At 36.7% G+C, this 17,740-nt stretch overlaps 1 protein-coding gene across 10 annotated transcripts in view; it reads left to right on the top strand.

Moving 5' to 3' along the window:
- The window catches only part of GALC (galactosylceramidase), a 64,833-nt gene that overhangs the window by 26,007 nt on the left and 21,086 nt on the right, over positions 1-17,740 (top strand). For all 10 annotated transcript variants that reach the window (XM_078335569.1, XM_078335566.1, XM_078335568.1 and 7 more), the window contains 2 exons: positions 2,120-2,244; positions 4,376-4,503. In XM_078335569.1, the coding sequence (XP_078191695.1) occupies positions 2,120-2,244; positions 4,376-4,503 (253 nt within the window). The remainder of the gene's footprint in view (positions 1-2,119; positions 2,245-4,375; positions 4,504-17,740) is intronic.

Genomic DNA, 17,740 nt, shown 5'->3' with positions numbered 1-17,740 from the left:
TTGTGAATAGATCCAATTAACTTTCTAAAATAATGATAAATAGAACAAAAGCAAACCAATATATATATTTGTTGTGATATAATGTGGGTTGCCATATATTGTATTGTCCTTTTTCTGAAAGAAAAGACATGGAGAGTTCAGTTATAACTTGATTTGGTCTTGAGGGTAAGGCATCTTCGTGGCAGAGAATTTAGAAAACTGAAGATAGGTAAAAAGAAAGAAGGAAAATCATCTACAGTCTTATGATCCAGAGCTAAGTATCCTTAACAATTTTAGTGTATGTCCTCCTATTTTATATTGGCACGTATACATTTTTTAATATAAAATTGAGACCATACTATAGAATCTGTTTAAAAAGGTGCTTTTCACTTGACATGACATTAGGAACTTTTTTTCCCATTTAGTTGTATTTCTACTTCATCATTTTTAATGCTGTAAATGCATTTTTAAATATTCTGTTACATAAGGCACTATTTCTAAATCTTGCCTTAAGAAGCACTTGAGACACTTGTTATAGCTACTCCTTGGCAGCTGCCCAGACTTAGTGAATCAGAATCTACAGGGAAGGCTGGTGGGGTTCTGTCCATCTAGTCAGTGTCCCAAAGTGATTCTGATGCCACACAAGTTGGGAAACACTGATGTGGAAAATATATTATTCCTCATTGAATATTTCCCTGTTTTTAGAATTGGAAGTTGTCTTTATTTTAATTAATAGCTTTGTACAAACTGAAATGATCGATTGTATACACATATCTTTGTACATGCCCATGACTATTAGAATGTATTTTTAGAAATGAAATGGTCAGAGATACATAGATTTTGAAAGGTTTTGTATGTATTTTACAAAATGCCCTCCATAAAGTTTGTCTTGATTAATACTCTATCACTAGCCAGAAAGGATACCATGCATCTTGCAAACCAAGAGCAAAATCGTAAGAACTTAAAATATTCACTAGTGGTAAGGTGTTTTGAAAATTAGGACCGTTATTTCTACTTTGTATTGATAGAATTAGAAGGTTTTGATTTGCTAAGAATGGTAGTCTTTTTTTTTTTTATGCTGGATGAGGTCTTTTTTTAAATTTCATTTTAGGTTTTGGGGTACATGTGAAGAACATGCAAGATTGTTGCATGGGTACACACATGGCAGTGTGATTTGCTGCCTTCCTCCCCATCACCTGTATCTGGCATTTCTCCCCATGCTATCTCTCCCCAACTCCCCACCCCCTCACTGTCCCTCCACTATTTCCCCCCAATAAGGTCTTGATTAAGAAAAATAAAATTCTGTGGGTAAGCTCTGTGGGTTTTTAATCAGTGAGGAACCCAACAATACCAAGTTCAAAAACTTCCCTTTTGTCCTTGGATTTCCTGAGAACCAGAGAGTCAAATTTTTAGGGTTTAGCACATGCTCTGGACTGTTAGGGCCTGATCATCTGAGAAAGAATGGGCCACAAAGCAGATCAGCAAGTGGATCCAATTACTACTTGTAGATGAAGTAGAATAATATTTAATAGCAATACTACAGTCCAGACCTTGTTCCATACTCTTCCTATGCATTAGTACATTTAATCCTTACAACAATCACATGAGAGAGATATAATTATTATCCTCATTTTACAGAGAGGTTAAGTGGTGAAACCATGGTTGAAACCCAGGCAGTCTGATTAAGAGTTTTCAGTTGTAAAACTTTGGAACAGTTCAGAGTCAAGTTCGTAAAAATTATGTCATGAAACGGGGGTATTAAGAAGGCTCACTGTTGAAAGGTAAGTAGGTATGCAAAAAGCCTGTATTTGTATTTGACTCAAATTTGTGATGTGTCAGGTACTGGTAGGGTATGATTCGTCTTTTGGCTGTACCATTATTGTTCAGTAAAAATTTTGCACATAATACATTTGTATTTTTTGTCGTGATTCACCATGAAAAATATTAAAATATAGCCAACACTGGATTTTTCAAAAAGTGAATGAATTTAGACAACTTCTTATTTTAGGTGATCCTTTTATTGTCATTTATGTAGATGTGTATTACTATGATAAAATCTTTTTTCTCCAGGTTTTTAGACATTTATATTTTTATCACAAGTTGCCTTGGTATTTCTTTTCTTATCAAACAAATCTTTTAGCACAATCGCATGGAATTTAGTGGCTAGTTACTATGAACAGTTGCCTTACGGGAGATGCGGGTTGATGACAGCTCAGGAGCCATGGAGTGGGCACTACGTGGTAGAATCTCCTGTCTGGGTGTCAGGTATGGTTCAGTTCCATCTCTCACTCTCTAAATTCTTCTCTAAGAGACAAAGCAGAAAAACACTTAAAGAAGATAATATAAACTGGGTGTCTATGTGGGTTTTAATATGTGTCTCTAAGCAAGATTTGCCAGTGTTTTATAAAAATATTTTGGGTAACTAGACTACTCTCTGGTTATTCTAAGACTAGGCTTTTAGAAAAGTGTAGGAGATGAGGAGAGAGAGAGGGAAAGGGAGAGCTGTGTAGTGACAGAGACAGAAATAAATAATCATCTAAGGATATAATTACAAACTATGATAATTGCTACTAAAATTATGTATTTATAAAAAGAGTAGAAGTCTTAAAATTAGCTTTGGAGACACTTTGTTCTTTTATATTAATAATATTGTAGTTTTGATTAAAATAATATGCTAGCAAAATCAAAGGTAGATGATTAAAAAATGCTGTATTTATTGAATCATCAAATGAATAAGTAAATATGAAAGTTATGTGAAATATGGCTTTATATTGTCCCCTAAATCTACTGGTGTGTGTTGTGAAAAGGTAATTTTCAAAATAGGTAACAGTGTAGCTCATATAGATTTTAAAAATGAGTACATACTGAAGATTTTATGGTACGTACTTATATGATACGAAGGATCCTGGCAGATGGCAGATATTATAAACAGTTCAAATGAAAAGTCAACATAGCACAATGTTTTTGTAGAATAAGAGAACTGGAGATGAATTGTCAATGGAGGCAAATCGGGTTTCTTACAATAGGGAAGAAATCAATTACATTTCTATTAGACAAGACAATTTACATAGCTCAGAGACAATGAATAGAGCTATAGATAATACATCCAGTTTTATTGAACCACAAAAGTTTTACTACAGTGTCATTTTTTAGTCACAAGAGAGGTTGACATTTTGCAGGGATGGATGGCTTAGTATCACTTTTTCATGGAGAGATATAACTGTACTAGGAGTGACTGTAATTTAAACAAAATAACAAAATCTGTTGCTGAATAATACTGAAATTTTTTCTACATTTTTTTTTTGGTAAAAGATTAAACATTGAGACTATTTTGTTTTAAAATTCTAACAATCTTTCTAAAAAGCCAATTTCTTTAAAGGTAAAATGCTTTTGGAAGAAAATCATGAATTTGAAGTGAATTTCTTTTTATTTTAAACTTAAATGTGGTGGTTTTCCCTTTAGTTGTGCTCTCCAAAGCAGATTTGTAATCATATTAATTATGTGATCATGGTATTATTCTAAACTCCTTTAATTGTCCTCCCCAGAACATGAGAAAATTAAGTTAATACTTGTATATTAACCCTTCAAATGTTGAAATTGTTGGTCCCACATCATCTAGATGAACTACTGTACTCTTTTTTTGAGACGGAGTTTTGCTCTTGTTACCCAGGCTGGAGTGCAATGGCGCGATCTCGGCTCACCGCAACCTCTGCCTCCTGGGTTCAGGCAATTTTCCTGCCTCAGCCTCCCGAGTAGCTGGGATTACAGGCATGCGCCACCATGCCCAGCGAATTTTTTTGGTATTTTTTTAGTAGAGACGGGGTTTCACCATGTTGACCAGGATGGTCTCGATCTCTTGACCTCGTAATCCACCCATCTCAGCCTCCCAAAGTGCTGGGATTACAGGCTTGAGACTACTATACTCTTTTAATTTTGTGACTTTTCTAAGGGTTGGAACTTGGTATACTGCTTAGTACATTTTCAGGACCAGCTTAGGAGGACACCAATAAATATACATGTGGTAGAAATAAATATATTTGAAACCATGAAAGTTAGTTTTTGAAATTCATTATTAACTTTTTTTAAGCTTTTTTTTTTTGGTAGCTATTTTAGGATGGGTTAAATAGGGATGAACCAAGATTGGGAGGGAATAACTATATTGTTCTTAAAAAAAAGATACTAATTGTATTCTTGAACTGATAGCTTCATTTATTTTGTCCATCATTCCAGGAATCTTCTTGCAATTGTACCATATATTGAATTATTTAAAAATTTAAACATGAAAATAGCTTGTTAGAATCAATCAGACTCAAATTGATATCCAGCTTTTTTTTCTTTTAAAGAAACACTGTTATTACCATTTTTATCTTATTTGGGTCTTTCTATTTTTCTATAGCTCATACCACTCAGTTTACTCAACCTGGATGGTATTACCTGAAGACAGTTGGCCATTTAGAGAAAGGAGGAAGTTACGTAGCTCTAACTGATGGCTTAGGGAACCTCACCATCATCATTGAAACCATGGTAAGCTTTTGTTGTTGCTATTGGGTTAAGTCACTTCTTTACTATTGGAAAAATAACATAATACAAACTCAACACCTTTTTGTAGATATAAATACATAACCATACAGACAGATGCCAAGATCTTATGATTTTCATTTAAAAAATTTTAGCCATGAGTGAGTAAAGCATAGCAACACAGCTCACTGATTTATACAAAATAGTCATCTCTCATCTTTTCTCCACTTTGTTTCTGGCATTTGGGACAAAATTAAGATTACCTGTTTATCAGTATTTGTGGAGAAAACCTTCACACCTTCCCTTGCCCTGATACATAATCTTACAGAGGCTGTAGCTTTTTTCATCTCAGGTTGTTTTGCCCTGATATGTTTTGCCCTGACATGTAATCTTATGGAGGCTTTTTAAAATTTTTTATATTTTTTTATTTTTTTTGAGACGGAGTTTCGCTCTCGTTACCCAGGCTGGAGTGCAATGGCGCGATCTCGGCTCACCGCAACCTCCGCCTCCTGGGTTCAGGCAATTCTCCTGCCTCAGCCTCCTGAGTAGCTGGGATTACAGGCATGCGCCACCGTGCCCAGCTAATTTTTTGTATTTTTAGTAGAGATGGGGTTTCACCATGTTGACCAGGATGGTCTCCATCTCTTGACCTCATGATTCACCTGCCTTGGCCTCCCAAAGTGCTGGGATTACAGGTGTGAGCCACCACGCCCGGCCTATGGAGGCTTTTTTTTTCAGTCTCAGGTTGTTTTGGGAAGACTTTAAGTCTGTTGAGAGCAAGGGGCTTAAAATTCAAGTGATTGAGGGGCTGGAGTAGGAAGGGAATAGGTCTAACAGGTGGGACAGAGGCATGGGAGGAGGTTGGGGCTTGAAAGTGGACATATCAAGGATTCAGGGGAACTGAATGAAAGAATGAAAGTAAGAAAAGGTGGAAGGAGAAGCAGAAGCAAATGGAGAGGAGAAGTCTTAGAGGTACCAGTTTAGGGAGATCTCAAGCTTCCCAAAGAGGTCAATGAAGTTCCAACAAGAAGGAAGTGGACGGAATAGGAAGTACATATAGTCAGCAGAGCTTTGTGAAGAGGGATTTCTAGCAATTAAGTTCCTGTGGGAGAAGCAAGATACAAAACAGAGAACAGAGTGGCCTCAAAGTATCCTACTATCAGGTTTGAACTAGAAAAACAGTAAATATTCCTGGCAGTATTGAGCTTTTTAAACCAAGGGTATCCATTAAGTGACTCATAACCCAAACCAATAAGCCTTTTATGTCTTACCATGGATGAAGAGAATCCTTGAAAGAGGGTATAAAAAGATGCAGCCCTCCCAAGATCTACACTTGATCACAGCCAAAAAGCTGAGAAGCGATCCTCCAAAGACCTAGAACCATTCCAAGGATAGTCAAAAGAAAGACCCAGATAGTCTCCCTACTCCCAACTCCCTGTCAGAGTTGGTAATAGTTGGTAAGCTAGCTGTAAATGGAGGGCAAGTCACATTTTTGTCTGGCTGTATTCTTGGGCCCCCAACTTGAAGTTGGCTGCCTTCATACACAAAACTGACATCTCACACATCTCCAACGGGTGGGAAGTCAAGCCAGGTTCTCAGTATACAAAATGAGAAAAATAGGAAAGCAATAGCTGACCCTAGGAGGGAAGGGATCTACAGGTAATGAGTACCCCAAACTAAATTTATACAAGAGTCACAAACCAAACAAATGTTTCCTTCTGTGAATCTGAATCTGGAGAGTATGGGATGAGAAGTTTTTTTTCTTTTTCAATTGTCTTCTCTTGATCGGGTACTTAAGGCAGAGATCCAGAAGAGCAGGCCTTTGTGAGAATTCTTACTTTTCTGCTAGCTTTTTGTCAGTGTCTCAGGATCTCATTTGTAGGCTGTTAGAGTAAGTAGGCATCTCATCTTCACCAGAAACTGTCTTCAGAGATAAAGGATATAAGGAGAGCACCTGTTGAATGAGGGTCTTATGACCTGCTTCAGAGGAGAAAGGAGAAGGTCAGAGAGTAACCTTTCTACTTCTGCATTTTTCTCAGATTTCTTCACTTTAAAATATTTGGGGGTAGTGTGTCTTGAGTCCTGTCATGGCTGTTATGAATAATGGTATGGATTAGCATATGTGTACACATTTTTCTGTGGACGTGTTTTCACTTCACTTGTGTATATATGCAGGAGTGGAATTGCTGGGTCACATGGTAACTCTGTGTTTAAAATTTTGAGGAACCACCAAATTGTTTTCCAAAGTTATTGTACCATTTTAGATTGCCACCAGTAGTTTATGAAGATTACAATTCTTCACATCCTCCCCAACAGTTCTTATTGTCGGAGCTTTTGATTATAGTCATGCTAGTGGATGTGAAATGCCATGTTATTGTAGTTTTATTTACATTTTCCTAGATACTAATGATGTGGGGATCTTTTCTTGTGCTTATTGGCCAGTGTATCTTCTTTGGGGAAATGTCTGTTTAAATCTGCCCATTTTTAAATTGGGGTATTTGTGTTTTTATTATTCAGTCTTAAGTGTTTTCCATTCTATATAAAAACTCCTTATCAGAAATATAATTTTTAACCATTTTAAATAATGTTTAACCATTGTATGGGTTGTCTTTCATTTTCTTAATTGTACTCTGAATTAAAGAAAGTTTTAAATAGTGATGAAGTCCATTTTGTTTTTTTTGTTTGTTTGTTTCTTGTGCTTTTGGTGTCATATCTAAGAAACTATTGCTTAATTCAAGGTTCTGAAGATTTATATATGTGTATTCTTTTACGAGTTTTAGAGTTTAAAATCTTAAATTTAGGTTTTTGGTCCATTTTCTTTCTTAACTAGGATTAGCTGTGGGTCCAACTTGATTATTTTGCATTTTGATGTCCAGTTGTCCTGAACTATTTTTCTGAAAATACTGTTCTTTCTTCATTGAATTGTCCTAGCATCGTTGTTAAAAAGCAGTTGACAGTAAATTTGAGGGTTTATTTCTGGAACCTCAATTTTATTTGGCCTATATATTTTTTCTAATGTGAGCACCACACTGTCTTAATTACTGTAGCTGTCTGGTAAATTTTGAAATCAGGAAATGTGAGTACCTCAACTTTGTTATATTTTTATTTTTTATTAATGCAAGGTACAATTTGATGTTTTGATACTACATGTATATGATAAAATGATCAAATCAGGATATGCCCATCACCTCATGAATTTATCATTTCTTTATGATGACAGCATTCAAAAGCCTCTCTTCTAGCCATTTTGTAGTACACAAAACCTTACTGTTAGCCATCCTCACCCTACTGTGCAATAAAACACCAGAACTTATTCTTCTATATAATAGTTACTTTGTATCTATTGACCAACCTCTTCTTATCCTCCCCTTCCCAGCCCCACCCCAGTGTCTGGTAACCAGCGTTCTACTCTCTGCATCTGTGATAGCAACTGTTTTTTTTTTTAATTCAACATGTAAGTGCGACCATGAGGTATTTGTTGTCTTGTGTCTGGCTTATTTCACTTAACGTGATATCCTCCATCTTTCTCCATGTTGTTGCAAATATCAGGATTTCATTCTTTTTATGACTGAAATAATACTCCATTGTGCATATATACCACATTATCTTTATTCATGCATTCATTTTTGAACACTTGGGTTGATTCCATATATTGGCTATTGTAAATAGTGTTTTAATATATATGGGAGTGCAGATACCTCCTCAACATACATATTTTATTTTGGGGGGATACATGCACAGTAGTGAGATTACTGGATCATGTGGTAGCTCTACTTTTAATTTACTTTTTATTTTAATTTTTTTGAGACAGAGTCTCTGTACTCCCAGGGTGGAGTGCAGCAGCGCAATCTCGGTTTACTGCAACCTCTGCCTCCTAGGTTCAAGTGATTCTTCTGCCTCAGCTTCCCGAGTGTCTGGGATTACAGGTGCCTGTCACCACACCCAGTTCATTTTTGTATTTTTAGTATAGACAGGTTTTACCATGTTGGCCAGGCTGCTCTCAAACTCCTGACGTCACGTGATCTGATCTGCCTGCCTAAGCCTCCCAAAGTACTGGGATTATGAGTGCGAGCCACCTTGTGCCCTGCCTATTTTTAACTTTTTAGGAATCTCCACACTGTTTGTTATAGTGACTATACCAATTTACAACCCCATCAACATTAAGTATTTTTTTTTTCTGCATGCTTACCAACACTTGTTTTCTTTTGTCTTTTTGATAATAGTCATTCTAAGTAAAGAGAGGTGGTATCCCCATTTGATTTGCATTTCCCTGATGATTAGTGATGTTGAATATTTTTTCATGTACCTGTTGGCCATCTGTATTGTCTTCTTCTGAGAAATGTCTATTACAGTCTTTTGCCTAATTTTAAATTGGGCTATTTTGTTTTTGTTCTTGTTGTTTAAGTTCTTCATGTAGTTTAGATATTAACCCCTTGTCTGATGTAGAATTTGGAAATACTTCCTCCCATTTTGTAGGCTGTCTGCTTTACTTTGTTTATTTTGTGTGCAAAAGCTTTTCATTTTGATGTAATCGCCTCAGTCTATTTTTGCTTTTTTTGTCTTTGCTTTTGAGGTCTTATTTAAAAAAATCCCTGCCCATCTCATTGTCATAAAGTACTTTCCCTTTGTTTTCTTCTAGTTTCATAGTTTCAGGTTTTATATTTAAGTGTGCAATCAATTTTGAATTGACTTTTGTATATTGTGAGAGGTAGGGGTCCAGTCTCATTCTTCTGCATGTGGCTGTTTTTCCCAGTGCTGTTCATTGAAGAGACTGTCTTTTTTCCCAGTGTGTATTCTTGGTACTTTTGTTGAAATTAGTTGGTCATAGGTGTGTGAATTTATTTCTGGACTTTCTATTATGTTCCATTGGTCTCTGTGTCAGCTTTTATGCCAAAACCATACTGTTTTATTAATAGTTACTATAGCCTTTTAGTATATTTTGATGTCAGGTAGTGTGATGCCTTCAGCTTCGTTCTTTTTGCTCAGGGTTGCATTGGCTGTTTGTGGTCTTTTGTGGTCCTATATGAATTTTATGGTTGAGTTTTCTATTTATGTGAAGCATGTCCTTGGCATTTTCATACCGAATGCATTAAATCTATAGATTGCTTTGGGAGGTATGGCCATTTTAATAATATTAATTATTCACTATATTTTTATGAGTTATTTTTTAGTGATTATTCTAGGGCTTACCATATACATCTTAACTTACTGGATTCACTTCAGATTTAAGCTAACTGAATTCCAGTAGATTATGCTGAATTCCCTTTTTGCTCTGTTCCCTTTCCCCTTTTGTTCTATTATTAGCGTACATATCACAACACTGTGTGCTGCAAACTTAATAGGACATTGTTACTTTATATATAAATTTATATGGTTTTTAATCCAGTAACATGCTGTTTTGGTTACTATAGCTTTGTAGTATGATTTGAAGTTAGATAACATGATGCCTTCAGATTGTTCTTTTTGTTCAGGATTTCTTCTTTTTTGGTTCCATATGAATTTTAGAATTGTTTTTTCTAATTCTGTGAAAAATGATCTTGATATTTTGATAGGAATTACACTAAATATGTAGATTGCTTTGGGCATTGTGGTCTCATTTCCACAATATTGATTCTTTCAATCTATAAGCATGGGATGTATTTCCATTTGTTTGCATCATCTATTATATATTATATTTTTATAGCTATTCTAAAAGAGATGGAGTTAATTTGACTCTCAGCTTTGTCATTATTGTTGTACAGTAGTGCTGCAGATTCTGTACATTGATTTTGTAACTCAAAACTTTACTGAATTCCTTTATCTAGGAGTCATATAGATCAATGGAGCAGAATAGAGAACCCAAAAATAAAGCCAAATACTTAAAACCAACTGATCTTTGACAAAAGCACACAAAAATATAAATTTTGGGAAAGGACATCCTATTTAATAAATGGTGCTGGGAAAATTAGATAGCAACATTATTTGCCTAGAATAATGATACTGCATCCCTACCTCTTACCTCACCATATACAGAAATTAACTCAAGATGGATTAAAGGCTTCAATCTAAGACCTGAAGCCATAAAAATTCTAGAAGAAAATCTAGGAAGAACTCTCTGGACATTGGCCTGGGCAAATAATTTATGACTAAGACTCAAAAAGCAAATGCAGCAAAACAAAAGTAAATACATGGGACCTAATTAAACTAAAAAGCTTCTGAAGAATCAGGCAGTAAACAGGCAACCTGCAGAATGGGAGAAGCCATTTACAAATTATGCAAAGGACTGATATCCAGAATTTATAAGGAACTCAAATCAGCAAGAAAATCACAAATCCCATTAAAAAGTGGCAGGTGACATGAATAGATATTTCTCAAAAGAAGATATACAAATGGCCAAAAAACGGATGAAAAAATGCTGAACATCACTAATCATCAGGGAAATACAAATTAGAACCACAATGAGATACCACCTTACTCCAATCAGAATGGCCATTATTGAAATATCAAAAAAACAATAGATGTTGGCATGCATGTGGTGAAAAGAGAATGCTTATATACTGCTGGTGGGAATGTAAATTAGTACAACCTCTGTGGAAAACAGTGTGGAGGTTTCTCAAAGTATTAAAAGTAGATTGAACTACCCTTCATTCCTGCAATTCCACTATTGGGTATCTACCCAGAAGAAAAGAAGTCACTGTATCAAAAAGTCACCTGCACACCTTTGTTGCAGCACAATTCACAATTGAAAGATAAGGAATCAACCTAAGTGACCATCAACTGGTTAGTGGATAAAGGAAATGTGTGTGTGTGTGTGTGTGTGTGTACCATGAAATAATCTTCAGCCATAGAAAAGAATGAAATAATGTTGTTTGCAGCAACTTGGATGGCATTGGAGAACATTACTTTAAGTGAAGTAACTCAGGAATTGAAAAACAAATACCACTTGTTCTAATATAAGTGGGAGCTAACATGGGTACACAAAGGCATACAGAGTGATATAATGGACATTGGAGACTTGGAGGGGGAAAAGTACTTGTATCCCTAAAGCTATTGAAATAAAAATTAAAAATACAGACTCGGGATCCAAGATGGCTGAATAGAAACAACTCTGGTGCACAACACCTAGTGAGGGAGACGCAGAAAGCAAGAGATCTATGCAGCTTAAACTGAGGTACCAGGTTCATATCAATGGAACTGGTTAGACAGTTGGCATAGCCCAAACGGAAAACTGAGGTTGGGAGGGGCACTGCTTCACCCAGAAAGTGCCCCGGTCCAGATGCAGTGCTTCCCCCAAAGCCTCTGCAACCCACAAAATAGGGGATCTTCACCGGTCAAGCACTGGGTTACAAGTGCAGAGTTGAATAACAATCCGGGCCAGCACCATGGATTGCTGGCACAGAACTAAGTGGATGCAAAGCTGGTCGGGAGAGCCCTACAGACTGAGCTACTGCCCCCCTGCCCCTAGGAGGGAGTTGAAAGCAGGGAGACAGATGATCTGTCTAGGTGGGTTCCTCCCCAACAAAGCCCAGCAGGCTGAAGCCCTCTCACTTGAGGGTTCCGCAGCCAGTACCTCAGCTTGACCTCAACCCTGAACAATTGAGCTCAAGGGGGAAGGGCACTCGCCGTTAAATAGGTGGGCCTCATCTTCCTGTGAAAACAAAAGACACAAGAAGCCTTTGTAGCAACCAGACTGAGTCCTTGGAAACCCAGCAGCACCTTGAGCTCGAGGGAGGGAAGGGCATCCACTATTAAAGAGGTGGGCCTAATCTTCCTGGATAAACAAAAGACACAGGAAGCCTATGTAGCAACCAGACCGAGTCCTTGGCAACCCAGCAGCGCCTTGACAGGCAGACAAGCAACCTCATCTAGCAGCAACCTGAGATCAGAGCTAGATAAATCCACGAAGATGGTAAGAAACCAGTGCAAAAAGGATGAAACCACCAAAGACCAAAATGCCTCTTCTCCTTCAAGGGATCACAACTCCTCACCAGCAAGGGAAGAAATCCGGATGGAGAATGAGTTCAACCAACTGACAGAAGCAGGCTTCAGAAGCAAAATTCTCGGAGCTAAAGTAACATGTTCTAACCCAATGCAAAGAAACTAAAAACCTTTCGGGACATAGGCATAAGCAATGATTTCATGACTAAAACACCAAAAGCAATGGCAACAAAAGCCAAAATAGGCAAATGGGATCTAATTAAACTTAACAGTTTCTGCCCAGCAAAAGAAACAATCAGAGTGAACTGGCATCCAACTGAATGGGAAAAAATCTTTGCAATCCACCCATCTAACAAAGGCCTAATATCCAGCATCTACAAAGAACTAAAGCAGATTTACAGGAAAAAAGCAAACAAACTCATTCAAAAGTGGGTGAAGAATATGAACAGACACTTTTCAAAAGAAGACATTTATGAGGTCAGCAAACATATGAAAAAATGCTCATCATGACTGATTATTAGAGATATGCAAATCAAAACCACATTGATATACCACCTCACGCCAGTTAGAATGGTGATCATTAAAAAATCAGGAGACAACAGAAGCTGAAGAGGATGTGGAGAAATAGGAACATTTTTACGCTGTCGGTAGGAGTGTAAATTAGTTCAACCATTGTGGAAGACAGTGTGGCAATACTTCAAGGATCTAGAAATAGAAATTCCATTTAACCCAGCAATCCTATTACTAGATATATACCCAAAAGATTATAAATCATTCTATTATAAAGTCATATGCACACGTATGTTCATTGTGGCACTGGTTACAATAGCAGAGACATGGAGCCAACCCAAATGCCCATCAATGATAGACTGGACAAAGAAAATGCGGCACATATTCACCATAGAATACTATGCAGCCATAAAAAGGGATGAGTTCTTGTCTTTTGTAGGGACATGGATGAATCTGGAAACCATCATTCTCAGCAAACTGACACAAGAACAGAAAACCAAACACCGCATCTTCTCACTCATAGGTGGGTGTTGAACAATGAGTACACACGGACACAGGGAGAGGAGCATTACACACTGGGGTTGGTGGGTGGGGATGCTAAGGGAGGGACAATAGGGGTGGGGAGTCTGGGAGGGATAACTGCCAGTTACAGGTGACAGGGGGATGGTGGAAGATGGAAGTAAACCACTTTGCCAAGTATGTACCTATGCAACAATCCTGCATGATCAGCACATGTACCCCAGAACCTAACGTACAATATAAAAAAAGAGAAAATATATAAATTTATAAAAACATATTTATATATTTATATTTTATTACAAATATATATTTATAGAGTTTGTTATGTGAATCTTCTTGTTTACCATTTTTGTTCTATTCATTTGTTTCTGTGGATTTAAGTTCCCATCTGGTATTGTTTTCTTAAGCCAAATACAGCTTTTCTTTTATTGGCTCTTTTATGCTGTTGTTGGCAATTATATTACATTTCTGAATGTTCTAAGAATACAATTACATACATGTTGTTTTATAAATTGCTTTTAAAATCAGTTATGAGAAGGGAGTTATGAGAGGAAGAAATACGAATTTTTTACCATGTTTTATAATTACATAATTACCTTTACCAGTCCTTTTTGTTCTTGAAATTGATTTATTGTCTTGTGTCATTTGCTTTCAGCTTAAAGGACCTCTTTAGTATTTCATGAAAGCTGTGTCTTCCATCAACACATTCTCTGTTTTTGTTTATCTAACAATGTATTTTGCCTTCATTATTTGAAAGATAGTTTTGATGGAAATTGGATTCTTGATTGACAGTGTTTTTCTTTGAACACTTTGAATATGATATCCTCCATTTTTTTGGATGATAAATCAATGTTAATCTTATTGAGTTTCCCTTGTAAATGATACGTCATTTTTCTTTTGGCTGCTTTCAAGATTTGAAGTCAAGTTTTTCTTTGAGTTTTAGCACCTTTACGTGTCTTTGTGGAATCTCTTTGCATTTATTTTTGGAGTTTGTGGGTCTTTTAGGATATATAGATTAATATTTTTTAAAAGAAATTTAGGAAGTTTTCAGCTACTGTATCTTTGAATATTGTTTTCTGCTCCTTTCCTTCTACTGTTATTATCCCATTGCATATACGTTGATGGACTTAATGGAATCCCACATCACTTTGAGGTGCTGTTCATTTTTATTTTAATGTTTTTTTTCTTTATTCTTCAGGTTACACAGTCTCTATCGATGTCTTCAATTTTTTTGTGAGTTTTGCCAGTTCATGTTTACTGTTGATCCCTGTAGTTAATTTTTCATGTTACTTACTGTGTTTTTCAATTTCTAGAATTTGCATTTTCTTTTAGATTTTATCACTTCATTGATACTATGTATTGATGAAATATTTTCATCATGCCTTGCTTTACTTCATTCAGATTTTAATTTCTCTTTAGTTGAACATATTTATATTGGCTACTTTTTTTTTATAATTTAAGCTTTCGTTTTAGATTCAAGGGACACACGTTCATGTTTGTTACATGGGTGTATTGTATAATGTGGAGGTTTGGGGTATGAATGATCCTGTACCCAGCTAGTGAGCATAGCAGCAATAGTTTTTCATTCTTTGTCTCCCCACCACAACCAGTAGTACCCAGTGTCTCTTGTTCCCACCTTCATGTCCAGGTGTACCCAAAGTTTAGTTCCCACTTGTAAATGAGAACATATGGTATTTGGTTTTCTGTATCTGTGTTAATACACTTAGAATAATGGCCTCCAGCTCTATCCATGTTGCTGCAAGGACATGATTTAATTCATTTTTTTTCTTTCTTTTTTAAAAAACTTTACTTTAAATTCCAGGATACATGTGCAGAAGGTGCAGGTTTGTTACATAGGTATACATGTGCCAGGGGATTAGCTGTACCTATTGACTTCCCTCTAAGTTCCCTCTCATCACCCTCCACCTACCAACAGGCACTGGTGTATGTTGTTCCCCTCCCTGTATCCATGTGTTCTCATTGATCAACTCGCACTTATGAGTGAGAACATGCATAATTGGTTTTCTCTCCCTGTGTTAGTTTGCTGAGGATGATGGCTTCTAGCTTCATCCATGTCCCTGCAAAGGACATGATCTCATTCCTTTTTATGACTGCATAATATGCCATGGTGTATATGTACCACGTTTTCTTTAACCAGTCTTTCATTGATGGGCATTTGGGTTGGTTCCATGTCTTTGCTATTGTAAATAGTGCTGAAGTAAATATATGTGTGCATGTGTCTTTATAGTAGAATGATTTATATTCCTTTGAGTAATACCCAGTAATGGCATTGCTGAGTCAAATGGTATTTCTTGTTCAAGATCCTTGAGGAATCACCATACCGTCTTCCACAATGGTTGAACTAATTTACAGTCTCACTAACAGTATAAAAGCATTACTGTATCTCCACAGCCATACCAGCATCTCTTGTTTCTTGACTTTTTAATAATTGCCATTCTGACTGGCATGAGATGATATCTCATTGTGGTTTGGATTTGCATTTCTCTAATGATAAGTGATGTTGAGCATTTTTTCATATGTTTGTTGGCTCTATAAATGTCTTCTTTGGAGAACTGTCTGTTCATATCCTTTGCCCACTTTTTGATGAGGTTGTTTGTTTTTTTTTTTCTTCTAAATTTAGTTCCTTGTAAATTCTGGACATTAGACCTTTGTCAGGTGGGTAGATTACAAAAATGTTCTTCCATTCTGTAGCTTGCCTGTTCACTGTGATGATAGTTTCTTTTGCTGTATAGAAGCTCCTTAGTTTAATAAGATTCCATTTGTCAATTTCGACTTTTGTTGCAATTGCTTTTTGTTTTTATCATGAAGTATTTTCTCATACCTATGTCCTGAATGGTATTGCCTAGGCTTTCTTCTAGTGTTTTTATAGTTTTGGGTTTTACATGTAAGTCTTTTTTTTTTTTTTTTTTGAGACGGAGTTTCACTCTTTTCACCCAGGCTGGAGTGCAATGGCGCGATCTCGGCTCACTGCAACCTCCGCCTCCTGGGTTCAGGCAATTCTCCTGCCTCAGCCTCCGGAGTAGCTGGGATTACAGGCACGCGCCACCATGCCCAGCTAATTTTTTGTATTTTTAGTAGAAACGGGGTTTCATCATGTTGACCAGAATGGTCTCGATCTCTTGACCTCGTGATCCACCCGCCTTGGCCTCCCAAAGTGCTGGGATTACAGGCTTGAGCCACCGTGCCTGGCCGTACATGTAAGTCTTTAATCTACCTTAAGATAATTTTTGTATAAGGTATAAGGAGGGGTTCCAGTTTCAGTTTTCTGCATATGGCTAGCCAGTTTTCCCAGCACCATTATTGAATAGGGTATCTTTTCCCCATTGCTTGTTTTTGTCAGGTTTGTAAAAGATCAGATGATTATGGATGTATGATGTTATTTCTGAGGTCTCTGCTTTGTTCCATTCATCTATCTGAACCAGTACTATGCTGTTTTGGTTACTGTAGCCTTGTAGTATAGTTTGAAGTCAGGTAGCATGATGCCTCTAGCTTTGTTCTTTTGGCGTAGGATTATCTTGGCTGTACAGGGTCTTCTTTGATTCCAGATGAAATTTAAAGTACTTTTTCTAATTCGGTGAAGAATGCCAATGATAGTTTGATGGGAATAACATTTAATCTATAAATTACTGTGGTCGGTATGGCCATTTTTATGATATTAATTCTTCTTTGGAAAAATTGTTTTTTCCATTTCTTTGTGTCCTTGCTTATTTCCTTGAGCAGTGGTTTGTAGTTCCCCTTGAAGAGGTCCTTTGCATCCTTTGTTAGCTGTATTCTTAGGTCTTTTATTCTCTTCATAGCAATTGTGAATGGGAGTTCATTCATGATTTGGCTCTCTGTCTGTTGTTGGTATAGAGGAATGCTTGTGATTTTTGTACATTGATTTTGTATCCTGAGACTTTGTTGAAGTTGCTTATCAGCTTAAGGTGTTTTTGGGCTGAGACTACAGAGTTTTCTAGATATTCAACCATGTCATCTGCAAACAGATAGTTTGACTTCTTCTCTTCCTATTTGAATGCCTTTATTTCTTTCTCTTGCCTGATTGCCCTGGCCGGCCAGAACTCCCAGTACTATGTTGAATAGGAGTGGTGACAGAGGGCATCATTGTCTCGTACCAGTTTTCAAAGGGAATGCTTCCAGCTTTTTCTCATTCAATCTGACATTGGCTGTGGGTTTGTCATAAATAGCTCTTCTTATTTTGAGATATGTTCCGTCAATATGTAGTTTATTGAGGGTTTTTAACATGAAGGGATTTTGAATTTTATTAAAAGGCCTTTTC

The sequence above is a fragment of the Callithrix jacchus genome, chromosome 8, assembly GCF_049354715.1.
Source record: "Callithrix jacchus isolate 240 chromosome 8, calJac240_pri, whole genome shotgun sequence".
Lineage (NCBI taxonomy): Eukaryota > Metazoa > Chordata > Mammalia > Primates > Cebidae > Callithrix > Callithrix jacchus.
The sequence above is the reverse complement of the archived record's forward strand: the minus strand, read 5'-3'. Positions and strand labels throughout refer to the sequence as shown.